The 13,745-nt window shown below is 59.3% G+C and overlaps 1 protein-coding gene across 5 annotated transcripts in view; it reads left to right on the top strand.

Moving 5' to 3' along the window:
• The window catches only part of RIPOR3 (RIPOR family member 3), a 74,204-nt gene that overhangs the window by 53,910 nt on the left and 6,549 nt on the right, over nt 1-13,745 (top strand). For 3 of the 5 annotated variants that reach the window (XM_045981834.1, XM_045981833.1, XM_045981836.1), the window contains 13 exons: nt 1,793-1,871; nt 3,533-3,643; nt 3,936-3,989; nt 4,657-4,806; nt 4,993-5,056; nt 5,400-5,443; nt 5,610-5,735; nt 5,816-5,961; nt 7,464-7,593; nt 8,953-9,522; nt 11,595-11,725; nt 12,761-12,878; nt 13,543-13,678. In XM_045981834.1, coding sequence (XP_045837790.1) covers nt 1,793-1,871; nt 3,533-3,643; nt 3,936-3,989; nt 4,657-4,806; nt 4,993-5,056; nt 5,400-5,443; nt 5,610-5,735; nt 5,816-5,961; nt 7,464-7,593; nt 8,953-9,522; nt 11,595-11,725; nt 12,761-12,878; nt 13,543-13,678 — 1,859 coding nt within the window. The remainder of the gene's footprint in view (nt 1-1,792; nt 1,872-3,532; nt 3,644-3,935; nt 3,990-4,656; nt 4,807-4,992; nt 5,057-5,399; nt 5,444-5,609; nt 5,736-5,815; nt 5,962-7,463; nt 7,594-8,952; nt 9,523-11,594; nt 11,726-12,760; nt 12,879-13,542; nt 13,679-13,745) is intronic. The other 2 variants (XM_045981835.1, XM_045981838.1) reach the window with 1 other exon arrangement.

Genomic DNA, 13,745 nt, shown 5'->3' with positions numbered 1-13,745 from the left:
GGGGTGGGGGGTGAAGAGGGAGATGAAAGGAGGTAGTTGGGGCACAAACCTGAGGTTCACGGAGGAGGTCAGGGCTCTGGCTTAGGCACGGTGCTGCCGCATGAGTAAGTCACAAGGAGGGCCGCAGCCAGGAGTCCCCCCCTGTTCTTCAACCCCGACCTGGGCATCCGGGGCCACCGTGCTGCAGTCCCCGGGCCTGCTCCCACCCGCCCCTTCCCCACTTGCCACCTTGCTCTGCTCAAATCTCTCCCATGGCTCCCTACTACCCTTGGGAGGACATCAGGGTCCTTTCTGACCTTCAACCTTCCCAGACTTTTCTTCTGTTATTCACTCCCCATCCTCACTGGTCCCCGGATGTGCCGTCTTCCTTCCCGTGCCTGTGCCTCGGCTCTTGCTGAGCAGGAACTGGGCAGTGGGGAGTCTTCGCAGGCCGCCATTCGCCCATGTCCCTAGCACACATGCACGCTGTCTGAATCCAATGCCGTTCCTTCCTGCTGGGATGCCTGTCCCTCCCCGTCTTGTGATCCTGCTCTCCGTGCCTCACTCATTAGTAACAGTGACAGCGGCAGGTATGGCTCATTCGGGACTTCATACACATCGTCCCCTCGAATCCCCGAAGAATGCTCTCAGAGAACCTCCTAACCTCCTCCTCCCCTCAGGAGAGGAAACTGAGTCCCAAAGTTGGGTCCCGCAGCCAGGAAGCAGGGCACAGGGCTCCGGGGCCAGCGCCGACCTGCCCTGTGTCCCCGCCAGCTCCGCGTAAATGTCACCTCCCCCACTTGCCAGGTCCTGACCGCCAGCCCAGGGGGCATCCAGCACCCTTGGCCCACGATGCGCGCTGCATGGCTGACCCAGTGCCAGCACAGATGGGGAGTGGGGGGCACGTGTGCCTAGAGCCTGTCTTCAAGGGGCTCATCTCCCGGGACTGCCTCTGGTGATTCCTGTAAGGACCACACATTTGGGATTTATCTGGGCTCACTCAACAGCATCCCCTTCTTCCTGGGGAGCCCAATCCCTAAGTGAACAATGGCCTGGCAGATGGTGGTGTAAGGGGGCCGGAAAGGGCAAGTCACCTGGGGCAGCCCAGTAAATCCGTGATGAAGCAGGATGGGGCCTCACCCCGGCCCCCAAGGGCAGACTTCAGGCTTCAGGTCTAAGGCTCTTTGGCTGGAAAAGAACATGAAATGTCCCCTCCAGGCCCACAGCTTTCTCTGTACCTCCCAGAATGGGTCTTCCAGCCCCTCTCTGCTCCTTGGTCCTAAACATGCAGACACCAGGACAGCCTGCCTTTGTCGGGGAGGGAGGCGTGCCCTTGTTGAACCCTCCATGGGCTGGGGTGAAGACAGGGGCCTCTGAAGGTCACTGCCTGGTTTCAGACTTGGGTTCAGCCTCTTCCCTGTTGTGACTCTGGGCTGAGTTCCTCGCCAATTTTGAGGGTCAGTGTGCCCATCTCTAAAATGGGTATAATAACAGTAGGACCTATTTGTGCAGTCGTTTGGTGAATTAATGGAGAGATTTTCCATTTTGCACAGCCCTGGGCACACAGCCCTCAGCGTGTGGGGTCTGGAGGCTGAGCGAGCTGGGATCAGGCTTCTGGGGATGTGGGATGGCTCTGTCCCTCTGACCTCAGGTCTGTACCCCGACTAGCTCCTTTCATCTCCCTCTTCACCCCCAACCACCGCTGTTCCTATTGGCAGCTGTGGCCGCCTCGGCTCCAGAACCCGGGTCACCTGGCTGTTTCTTTTCCTCTTCTTGTTCCTTGGAAAACTACTCTTCCTCGTTCTCCTCACAGGGAGTATCTCTGCATCCAGCAGGCGGAGCTGGATTACCTGTCAGGTCGCCACAAGGACACCCGCAGGAATTCGAGGCTGGTGAGACCTCTCCCTGCCCCTGCCCCTTCCCACCCAAGCAGCCTTAGTGGGGTGCAGACATGGGCTCCCCCTCATCCCTGGCCTGCATCACGGGTGTAAATCTCCGTCTCGGAGCTCAGAGGCCTAAGGGATGGACTGTATTTTTCGATGATCCCACCTCACTTGGCCCCAGAGGGATTTCGCCTCACAGGTGGATAGGAAGCTCTCACCTCCCTCCCCCTCCTCCCCCCCACCCGCCGTCAAGCAGCTCACCCCCACTGTCCGGCTCTAGAAGCAGCTGTGAGGTAGGCAAGCGTACAAAGGCTCCTCTGTTCTAGCTGCTCCCACTTCACAGATGGGCACACTGAGGCAAGGGAAGGGGTGGCCACGCCAGGGATCTGGGGTCTTGCCTCCCTGGACACGGCTGCTTCTCAGCTTTCTGCCAGTTCCTTTTCCTTCCAAAGGCTCGAGAACTTTCCTCTTTCTCTAGAGCTCACGTGGAGTCTTAATTCTATTAGCACACGCGTACCACTTCTCATAAACGCAAATGTGGGAAAACACACACTTTGGGGGGATTGAACCCACCTGTCCTTTTGCTTGACACCCCCACCTCCCCCGTGTTCAGTGTGCCACCCTGTTTCAGCCCTGAGGACAATCTAGGATTTCTCTCTCCATATTTTTCTCCCTGGTCACATAGTCATGTAAGCACACGAAAGCGTCGAGAAGGTTTTGGTCAACAGTTGTCTTAGAAAGACAAAGTTGCAACCTACCCACTGTCCCACGCCTGGCTTTCTCTCTCTAGTGAATCTCTGACCTCGTGGAAATTCCTCCCGGCTCAGGCAGGGTGATTTGAGCTGCGTGAGCAAATGAGGGCCTGTTTGGAAACAGAGTTTTTTGGCACATGGCCATGGCAGACACTGACATGTTGGGTGTGGCTGCGTGCAGACCACGTGGCAGAGACCACGCGACCCCCAAGGCCGAAACTATTTCCTGTCTGGTCCTTTATACAAAGATCTGCCCAGTTGATATGTTCTTTTTTTGGGTGCCCCGGCCCCTGGCATGACTGGGTCAGTCTTTTTTTTTCTTTTTTTTAAAGATTTTATTTATTTATTTGACAGAGAGAGAGAGAGCGATCACAAGTAGACAGAGAGACAGGCAGAGAGAGAGGGGAAGCAGGCTCCCCGCTGAGCAGAGAGCATGATGTGGGACTCGATCCCAGAACCCTGAGATCATGACCTGAGCTAAAGGCAGAGGCTTAACCCACTGAGCCAACCAGGCGTCCCCTGGGCCAGTCTTGATTTGCATTTCCCCAAGCCTGAACCCCCTGCCGCTGGGGCGAACCCTCCCTCCGTCCCTCTGCCCATGGTCAAGATCACCCCTTAAACAATCAGACTGTAACAGTCCCCATTTTGTTAAGGGCTTACCTGTCCTTGACTTTCCACGGCAACCCTATGGGGCAGGTGCTCTGTGCTATGGCCACCCCATTTTGCCTGAGGAGATGGAGGCTCAGAGATGTTGAGTAACTGGCCTGGGACACACAGCTGGGAAGTAAAACCAGGCCGAGAATGGCCTCAGCCCAAAGCGCATGTGTTTATCGCTCTTCCCCCGGACTCTAGACCAGGCCAAGGACTGCAGGCCGCAGAGGAGGGAGTGGCTGCTGGTTTTCTGTCATCCGAGTTCAGGTGCCCCTGGGATGTGGCCTCATGGGTCTTGGAGGAGCACCTGGAGACCTGACACCCCGCTCCTCCCCCTTCTTTTCTCCCCCACAGGCTTTCTATTATGACCTGGACAAGGTGAGCGAGACTTTCTGTCTGCAGGGCCGTAAGCGAGGTGCGCGGGGGCTGGGCCCTGCTGGGTGAGAGGGACCATGTCTTGGCTCTCATTTCACCCTGGGTTTCCTTCCTGTTTTATAAATGGGGAGACAGGTTCAATGACAAGCCTTCCTTGAGGATGGTGAGGGGCTGGCCTGGCTTTGAGTCCCATTCTGTGTGTTAGGACCCGGAGGAAGGGGCAGGGGCAGGCGGCCGGGTGAGGGGGGTGCAGCCCAGACTACTTTGAAAGCACCTTCTCTTTTTCCGGGAGAAGCAAACTCGCTCTGTGGAAAGGCATATCCGGAAGATGGAGTTTCACATCAGCAAGGTCAGCCTGCCTCCTGGAGGTCATGGTGTGAGGCTGGGACTTCTTGGACTTCCAGTGGGTCGGCAGGGGAGAGGATGAGAAGGAGCAGGGACTGTAGGGGCTCGGCCCTGAGGTTGGGGTCAGCGGGGAAGGGGGATGCTGGGCTTCCCAGGAAGGAGTGTGGAGTTTAGAGGGAAAGACCTTATGCTCCATTTTACAGGGCGAGAAGTCTGAGTTCTGAGTCCAACCACCCTATTGCAGAGATGGGAGAGTAGAGGCCCAGAGAGGGACAGGATGGGCCCAAGGTCACACAGCAAGGCCTTTAAGCTTTATACTCTGCCAGCTCTTCCATGCCCTTGCTTTACTCTCCCAGCGGCCCAGTGGCTGGGTGGGGCATCACAAACTTACCTTCCCCGCTTTGCAGTCCAGAAGTTGGACAGGGAGAGGGGAAGTGGTGCATTTATCCTTCCAGTTCACTAGTTTTTACTGTGCACTGCCGGGCGCTGCATGCAGAGTGGGTGAGCTGTGTGGTCCCTGTCCCCAGGCTCACATTCACGGGCAGGGGACCCCAGGACCACTGACCCCGTAGTGCAGGGCTGTGTGGCCTCTCGCAGGGGGTGAGCGTGGCAGGCCGGCCTGGGCGCGCCCCGGCACGGACAGCGCCCGACAGCCCGTGCACCCGCCGCAGGTGGATGAGCTCTACGAGGGCTACTGTATCCAATGCCGCCTGCGGGATGGAGCCTCCAACATGCAGAGGGCCTTCTCCAAGTGCCCGCCCAGCCGCGCCTCCCGAGAGAGCCTGCAGGAGCTGGGCCGCAGCCTGCAGGAGTGCATCGAGGTGGGTGGGCAGTGGGGGGCGTGGAGGGCAGCCTATTGGGGGGGTGCCTGGACCCCAAGGAAACATCCCTCTCTGTGCAACCCCCCATCTCCCGGGCCTCTGGCTGGCAGGATCTGTGTGCCCCCCTCCTCCCACCTCACGTGGCCCTGGGCTGATCAGTGAGCCACGTTGTGTGGGGCTTTGCAGGACATGTGGCTCATCGAGGCGGCCTTGGAGGTTCACCTGGGAGAGTTCCACGTCAGGATGAAAGGTAACAGAGCTGAGAGCGGGAGGGGGCGGAACCAGTTTGGGCGGGGGCCTCAGGCCTTCTTGGGGGCCCTGGGACTTCTGCTCAGGGTGGGGCTTTGGTCAGAATCCCAGGGCCCCAGGCAAAACTCCGGGCTTCCTCTCATGGGACTTGTGACCTCAGCAGAGGCCCGTCCCCTGAGTTGGACATGAGGGCCCAGTCCTGTCCACTGCCCGTCCTGACGACTTATCCCTCCTTGAAGTGGACACCCACACTTGGGTAGGGGGTTCCCCAGTGAGGGCCTGAGGTCCATGGGGTGGGGGGCAGAGCAGGCCAGAGAGGAGATGAGCCCGTCTCTGTGTTCCAGGCTTGGTGGGCTACGCACGCCTCTGTCCCGGAGACCAGTATGAGGTAGGGCCACCTCCGCTGCCAGGCCTCAGTGTTCCTCCCCACCAGGCCTTAGGGGGTTGGGAGCTGCTGGGAACCAGGGTCCTGGCTGGGGGACCCCCAGACAGGTGGCAAGGGGGCGGGCCTACCTGGGGCAGCTGACCTATCCCTTCCTGGGCCCTGCCCACAGGTGCTCATGCGTCTGGGTCGCCAGCGCTGGAAGCTGAAGGGCCGGATCGAGTCGGACGACAGCCAGACCTGGGAGGAGGAGGAGAAGGCCTTCATCCCCACCCTGCACGAGAACTTCGAGATCAAGGTGGGCGGGGCCTGGGGGACGGGGCCAGGGTGCCCAGGGACTCAGCTCAGACGCCATCCACAACTGCCCCCCTCCCCCAGGTGACAGAGCTGAGGGGCCTGAGTTCACTGGCAGTGGGCACGGTGACGTGCGACATCACGGACTTCTTCACGACCAGGCCGCAGGTGATCGTGGTGGACATCACAGACCTGGGGACCATCAAGCTCCAGCTGGAGGTGCTGTGGAAGTGAGTAGGGGCCGGCCGCCTTCCAGGGCTTTGATGCCTCTCCCCAAGGCCAGCCCCAAATTCCCACCCACAGGGACTCCCACCCGCAGCGGAGTGGCGAGGGGCCTCCCTGGCTCCCCCTGGTGGTCGGACCACAGCCTAGCACCCACCGGTGGGCACCCTGCCCTCATCCAGCCCCACAGACAGGCTGGAACCTAGACTCCTTCGTAGCCTCTGCCCACCCCACCTTCCCCGCCCCTCTGAGTCCTCATTCCAGTCTTACAACTAGAGACCCGTGCTGGCCGGGACCCTTTCCAGGGGCCTCCTAGGCTGGGTTCCGTGGGGGAGCCTTGTCTCCGCCCAGAACTCACCTACAGCCCCCTTCACTAAGTGACAGGCGGAGCAGTCACTTAGCGCCCCTGGACCAGGACCCCATGGATGGGGGACACTCATGAAAACAATCCCTGCCCGGGGTGGGGCGGCTCTCCATCGGGCATTGCAGGGGGCAGGGGTTGTTTCGGGCCGTTCCGTGAATGCTGGTGGTCTGCACGGACTTTGGGTTTGCTCTTCCTCCCAATGAAACCTCTCGTTTTGAGAGAATTCTCTTCTCTTCGCTCTGCGCGGCAGGTGCTGCGGGAGCTGAGGGCTGAGGCACGCTTCCTCCGGGCGGGCGCTTGCTCTGACTGCTTGGGGCCAGTCTCTGCAGTCCCTTCTTCCTGGGGTGGGCATCCAAGCCTGGGGTCCCCGCTACTGCTTTCTCCCCAGTCAGTTGGTGAATTGGGGCAAGTGAGCACCCCCGGCCTCAGTGTCTTCACCTGTCTAGTGGGGGCGGGGGACACTTCTTCCCCGGGAGACCCCTTGAGCCCATAGGGGCCTCCACGGGAGGGAGGCAAATCCAAGGCGGCACGCATCCCGCGGCCCGCAGCTGCCCTCGGCCGGCAGGGAAGGCTTCCCAGGAGGCGCCTGCAGCGTCTGGGCCCCACAGAGCCAGAGCCAGGCCTTTGAGCGAAGGAGAGGGAGCAGGTTTCCGTGTGGTGGGGAGATTCCTAGACCTCCTGGCTCCCAGGCCAGGCTCAGGGAGGGCCCGGCTGAACCCCACTTCCCCTGTATTTCACACGTTCCTTTTGGATTCCCGGCCTTACCTGTGACCAGAACCGACAGAGGTCCTTTGAGAGAGAATGGTGCCCCTTGTAGAGACGAAGACAAGAGGGATAGCGATGTCGCTGACCCAGAAAACGGCAGGACCGAGTGTCCACTGTGCCTCTGCTGAGCTTCTCAGGGGGACTTCCAAAGGGGGTGCCGTTCACATGAGTCATCTAGCTCAGGGCCCTCAGGGTGATGGGAGTCTGGGACGTTCCCAAGGGGGTTGAGCAGGTGCACCTAGAGTCCCCATGCTGTGCCTGTGACCCCAGGCCAGGCCCCCACCAAGCCTCTATCCCTCTTAGAAGTCCCCCCGGTCTGGTCTGTGCTCCGGGGTCCTCCCAGGCGTGGATGACACCCTGCCCTTCTGCTCTCTCCTCCAGCCCGTTTGATACTGAGAGCTTCCTGATGTCACCCAGCCCCACAGGCAAGTTCTCCATGGGCAGCAGGAAGGGCTCCTTGTACAACTGGACACCCCCAAGCACCCCCAGCTTCCGAGAGAGGTATTACCTGGTGAGTGAGCCTCCCCAGGGCAGGGATGCTGTGGTCACGCCGGGATTGCAGATGGGGGCCGCTCCCCGGGGGCTGGCATGCGGGGCTGGGCCAAGCAGCCTGGCGCCTCGGGAGGTAGTAAGCCCTGGACTCGGCCTCCCTTGTTTTGGGGTCATCCTGGGCGGGTTTCAGGGCTCTTCCCTTCTTGCTGTCAGCCCTCCGTTCTGGGGGCCTCTGGGCTCGGTTCCGGGCTCGGCTGGTTCTCCTGGAGGCCTGGAGTCATGTTCTCTGGAGGGTTCTACCACCCCCGTCATAGCCTTGGCCTCCAATTTACTTGTTTTAAAATTAAATTAAATATATGTTCCTAGTAGGTAATACCTTGACATAGTGTGCAGTAAAACATCTCTTTCCCATGACCTCCAGGGATCTGGGTCCTTTCCTTAGCACAACTATCGTCAGTTTCTTCCATATTCTGGCCATGGTGGGCCCGGCATACTTCAGTTAAAAAAAAGAAAAAAATCACATCTGGTCCAGAGTATGGACTCTAGAGCCAGACAAGCGGGGGGTCAAATTCCATTTATGCCTCTCACTTGCTGTGTGACCTTGGACGAGTCACTCAACCGCTCTGGTCATCGATTTCTGTATCGGAGAACTGAAAACAACAGCGCCGCTCTGGTGGTGGTGGGGGGGTTGCAAGGATTAAACGAGCGAATACACGAGACGGGCTTGGAAGAAGGCCTGATGAGAACGGCTGATGCTGTGGGAACATCAACAGTTGTTAGTGGTCTAAGGGGAGGGAAGGGCTGCAGCAGACGGGGCAAGGGCTCGCCCATTCGCGTCACCCATTCAGAACTCTGTGCCCGGCCCTGTTCTAGGCCAGGTGAGGACAGTGTCCTCAGGGAGCACCGCCTGCCCAAGGGGGTAAGGACCTTGGGAACATGAGCCAGGAAGTAGAAGGGGACTCTGGGGCAAAGTGGGACTTGCTCCTTAAAACAGGGTGTGCAGAGGAAGGTCCCCAGCAAGGGTGCCATCTGAGTGAGGGCCTGAGGGGACAAGGGCATGACCACAAAGACCTAGGGGGAAGAAGGTTCCAGAAAAAGAGCACAGTCACTGCAAAGGCCCTTGGACAGGAAGGCGCGGAGCCTGGCGGGCATGAGCAACGGTGCGGTGGCCCCAGGGGCTGGAAAGGAGTGAGTTCGAAGGACGATGGGGATCTGGGCAGAGACGCTGCAGGGTCCTGTCAGCACCTCCTGGCCACCGATCGCCTTGGTGGGCCTCAGTCACGTCAACAGGGTGGGTGTCTAGGGAGGGAAGTGCCGTTGGGGGCCTTGTCCTGGTTCCTGCTGTGACAGTGAGGCTGGTCCTGTGTCCCCTCCCCAGTCTGTCCTGCCGCAGCCGGCGCAGCAGGCTTTGCCGCTGGGTGGGCCGAGGGCCACCCCCATACTCAGCTACCTATCTGACAATGACCTTCGGGGCCCCGGCCTGCGGAGCCAGAGTCAGGAGCTGCCAGAGATGGACTCCTTCAGCTCCGAAGACCCCCGAGACACGGAGACCAGCACCTCAGCCTCCACCTCGGACGTGGGGTTCCTGGCCTTGGCCATTGGCCCCAACACCTCCATTGAAGAGGAGGCTCAGGAGGACCCCCAGCCCCTGGGCCTCCTGCCAGAGATCGCCCACCTGGCGGGAGCCACCTTTGTGGAGCAGCCTGGCTGGAGGAATTTGGGAATAGAGGACCCCGACCTGCCAGGGGGCACCCCAGTGCACAACCATACAGCCCTGGGCAGCCAGAAGGACCATGATGAAGGAGAACCCGAGGACAGAGCGGATGGGCCAGAGGTGACCCTTGAGAGGCCCCTGCAAGACGTCCTGGATTTACTGCGGTCGGTGGACCCCCAGCCCCAGCTGCGGGAGCTGGAGTTCCAGCTTCTCAGCTTCAGGGACCGGCTGAAGGTGGGTGTATGTGTTTACCAGGACCTAGCAAGGGGGAGTCGTCTCTGGGGGCAGCCGACCTGGGCTGGCATCCTGGGCAGCGTCTTCCCTCTGAGCCTCAGTCTGCTCATCCGTCAAGTGGGGAGAACAATGGCCCTCACTGGCTGGGAGGAGGATTGTAAGAGGAAGTCGGGGATCAGGGCAGATAACCTGCTCTGAGTCTGGCCAAGAACCCCATCTAGCATCTTCTGACCCAGGCAGGTGGGGCTGAGGCTGGGTGTTCCATTCCCAAAGCTGGAGTGTGTTCAGGGTCAGAGTTGGTGTCACAAAAGGCCCCACGCAGCCACACCCCCTCCCCTGAGCCTACTTCTCGGCAGGGCCAGTGGCGAGGGTCATCCTCAGGTGGCTCTTGGGGGCGCTGGCCTGGGCAGATCATTTTTTCCAATGACATAATTTTAAATGTGCGGACAAGAAGGCGTGTAACGCCAGCACCAACTTCAACATCAGTTAATTTCTGAAACCACCTTTGCGGTTTCAACACACACTAGTATTGAAATAGTTTCACGGCTCTCCTCAAAAATTATTCTGGGGGGACTCCAAGACTTAGAATGGTGCCGTGCTAGAGATCGGCCTCGTGCTCCTGAGCGCTGGGAGGCCGTGATGGGCCTGGGAAGCTGGATGCGTGAGCACAGCCTTGTTCCGGCATGAGTTACGGTGCTGGGGGCGGGGGGCTTGAGCTCTGTGTTAGTGAACTGTTGGTGTAAATTCAATATGGTGTTTTGACCCAGAAACACATAAAACGAGGTATGGTGCTGTAAGGGTTGATGAAAATGTTGTGACCAGACGTTCATGGTCCCCTCATTTCTCCTAGGAGAAATGCGTGTGTGTACATGCATAGATACCCATACACACACAACACACACACACACAGCACACATTTTTTTTTTTCTATCAGGCAAGGGAATCTCTGCACCTAGCCCTGTCATTCTGTCGTTACTCAAGGTTTTCTCTGTGGCCTCCACCTTTGGGAGCCTCGTTCTGGCCCTCGAGGTGGAATCCGGGGACACTCTGTGTGGGACAAGGCCCGGGCGTGGCGGGGATGGGGACACAGTGAGCCCCAGGGTCCCACTGTGAATTGAGAGGAGGTTGACATCTCCCACAGGGGATTTCTAGATGCTGAGGAGGGGACCTGCCTTGGGGAGACTTGACTGGTGCCAGGAGCCCTGCCACCAACACTCTGCCAGCCGGGGCGGTGCCTCAAAGGTCCTCTCCTTCCGCATCTCCCGGGAAGAAGAGACACTTGAGGTCTAGAGGCTCACCTCGCAGCCCGTGAGCCTCCTGAGGAGGTGTTGGGCCTGACCCAGGCCATCTTTTTATATTATTTATTTATTTTATTATTATTATTATTTAAAATATTTTATTTATTTGACAGAGAGAGAGATCACAAGTAGGCAGAGAGGCAGGCGGGGGGGGGGGGGCGGGGTGGTGGGAAAGCAGGGTCCCCGATGAGCAGAGAGCCCAATGTGGGTCTCGATCCCAGGACCCTGAGATCATGACCCGAGCTGAAGGCAGAGGTTTTAACCCACTGATCCACCCAGGCGTCCCCCAGGCCATCTTTTCAAAAATAATTTGGGGAGCGCCTGGGTGGCTCGTTGGGTTAAAGCCTCTGCCTTTGGCTCAAGTCATGATCCCAGGGTCCCGGGATGGAGCCCTGCATCGGGCTCTCTGCTCAGCGGGGAGCCTTCCTCTCTCTCTGCCTACTTGTGATCTCTGTCAAATAAATAAATAAAATCTTAAAAAAAAATAAAAATAACTTGGAATTGGTGGCCAATATTAAAAAATTGGCAGCTTCCCACAAAAATCTAGGTTTCCAGCCTTTTTTTTTTTTGAGAATCGAACAGTCTGACAGCCCTGGCCCTGTGGGCTGTGAGCCAGGTGAGGCTTCTCAGACCTGTATCCCTTGTGCTCCTGCGTCATCCCTTGTCACAGGCTACCTGCCCGTCCTTCACTGGGGGGGGGGGTTCACTGGGGCAGTTGAGGCTCACACCCCAGTTCTAAGGGTCCACGCTGAGGGCTCACCGCTCTGTCCACAGCCCTGCAGAGCCCCCCAGGACCACGCCTCTGCCGAGAGCCTGATGGAGTGCATCCTGGAGAGCTTCGCCTTCCTCAACGCTGACCTCGCCCCGCAGGAGCTGTCCCTGTTCGGGGGCTGCCCAGGTCCCCGGTAAGTGTACTCCCTCCCAGCGCCGACCTGGGGAAGCAGCCTCTGTTCCAGGCCTCCTGTCGTCGGCTTCCTAACTGATGCCATCTATGGCCCTGGACCCGGTCTCTACTTACCTCGCTTGTCTGTCGTGCTCCCCGCCCCTGCGTGCCCACTGCCTGGCGCGGAGCGGGCCGGTGCTGACCACTGAGTGAATGACAGTCCCCCAGCATGGTCCTCAGCTCTGAGCAATGGGCTGTTTTGTGTTCATCTTAAGAAGCGACAGTAAAGCACACGGTAGAAGCTCTGTGCTCTGCCTCACGTATGGGCAGCAGCGAGCAGTGACCCGCGCTCAGGGGCAGCAGCGAGCAGTGACCCGCGCTCCCCGTTGTTCTGCACAATTCGCCCTCACCTCCTACATCCACCTCCTCAGCTCGGCAGCCCTGCCTGCCCCGCTCACACCTGGCTCCTGGACCAAATCTCAGCGGCAGCAGAGGATACACAGTAAACTTTGTCTCCTCCTCTCACGACCCCATGCAGAAAGGGCTGGCACCACCCGACCTCCCAGGGTCACCGTGTCCTCGGACCTTGGGCTCGGCTCCTACCATGAAGCCAACATGGTGCCAGGGCTGCTGGCTGGCAGGGTTGCCCTCACCCCTCATTGCCCCGAGCTTGGTACTCCTATCCCCACTTTACAGATGAGTACACTGAGGCCGGGGGGGAGGGGGCAGACCAGTCCTGAGTCACTAAGGATTAGTCTGTGACCAAGTCCCGAGCTAAGGAGTAGTTCGAACTTCTGACTTCAGGTCGCCCACCCTGGAAAGTGTCCCCCACTCTCCCTGTCTCCAGGGCCCACACCAAGCCAGCACCTGCTCGGAGTTGCTACCGGGTTTTGCTGCTTTTCTCTTGGGATTTCTCCGGGGTAGAACTCTCTCTCCCTGGGGCCTGGAGTGGGCCTCCCTGATCAGAGCTCTCCAAGAAGGGAGGGTGTCTGCTTTCCTCGGAGGGAGCTGGGCTGCTAACTGGAATGGTCACCCAGTTCTTCTCGATCCAACACAGAAAGGACAGGACCCCGCCGCCCCCAAGGAAGGCGTCCCCTAGGGGGCTCACGGCCGGCACCCTGGAGCGGGACAGGTTGCTCACGGTCCACCTGCAAGTCTGCAAAGCTCTGCTGCAGGTGACTAAGGGATGGGGTGGGGGGTGGCAGGTCGGGGGCGGCTTGGTGGGAAACCAGGTTGGGGACTGGGAGTCCTCTTTGCAAAGAACTGATCTTGACGGTGGTGGGGAGCACGGGCAGGGAAGAGAGCCCCACCCTGAGAGCCAGGGAGACTCTGTGATTCCTCTGTGGAAGGTTCAGGCCTGGGAGAACAGTCACGCGGCCCTTATGCATCCCAAGTGCTGGACCAAAAGCAGAGGCTGCGGCTCCCTCAGCTGCAGACACCAGAGCCCCCATCCAAGCTGGCTCAACCAGAAAGAACTTTCTGGGTCACAGAATTGAAAGGCCCTGGAGTAGGCTTCGGGCTCAGCTGGATCCAGGGTTTCAAATATTGTCTCCACTGGGTCTCCCTCAGCTCTGCTTGCCTGCACTGGCTGGCTTCCTCCGCCAGGGCGGTCCTTTCTGGTGGCAAAGGTGGCCCCTGGCAGTTGCAGCCTGCATCCCACCATCTCTGCCGCCTTGGTGCCTCAGGAATCCCCGATGACAGTCCGAGAGAGCTACCGTCAGGATAAAAAGGATGGGCGGGGGGGGGGGGGGCGTGGGGAGGTGGGCGCTGCAGTCGTGATCTCTGACCTCAGGGGGGCATGTTCTGCGCTAACAAGGAGCATCGTGGGTTGCTTTCCAGAAACTGGCCTCTCCTAACTTGTCGAGGGTGGTCCAGGAGAGCCTTCTGGAAGAAGCTGCGCAGCAAAAGCAGGTTCTGGAGATGCTTTCTGTGCTCGATTTTGAGAAGGTCAGCAAGGCAACATCCATCGAAGAAAGTAAGTAACCGCCCGCCACCCACGGGCCGCTCTTGTGAATGGCAGGAAGCGGGGGGGCAACGAAGCC

This window comes from Meles meles, chromosome 16 (genome assembly GCF_922984935.1).
Source record: "Meles meles chromosome 16, mMelMel3.1 paternal haplotype, whole genome shotgun sequence".
NCBI lineage: Eukaryota > Metazoa > Chordata > Mammalia > Carnivora > Mustelidae > Meles > Meles meles.
This window is presented reverse-complemented; position numbering and strand designations above follow the sequence as displayed.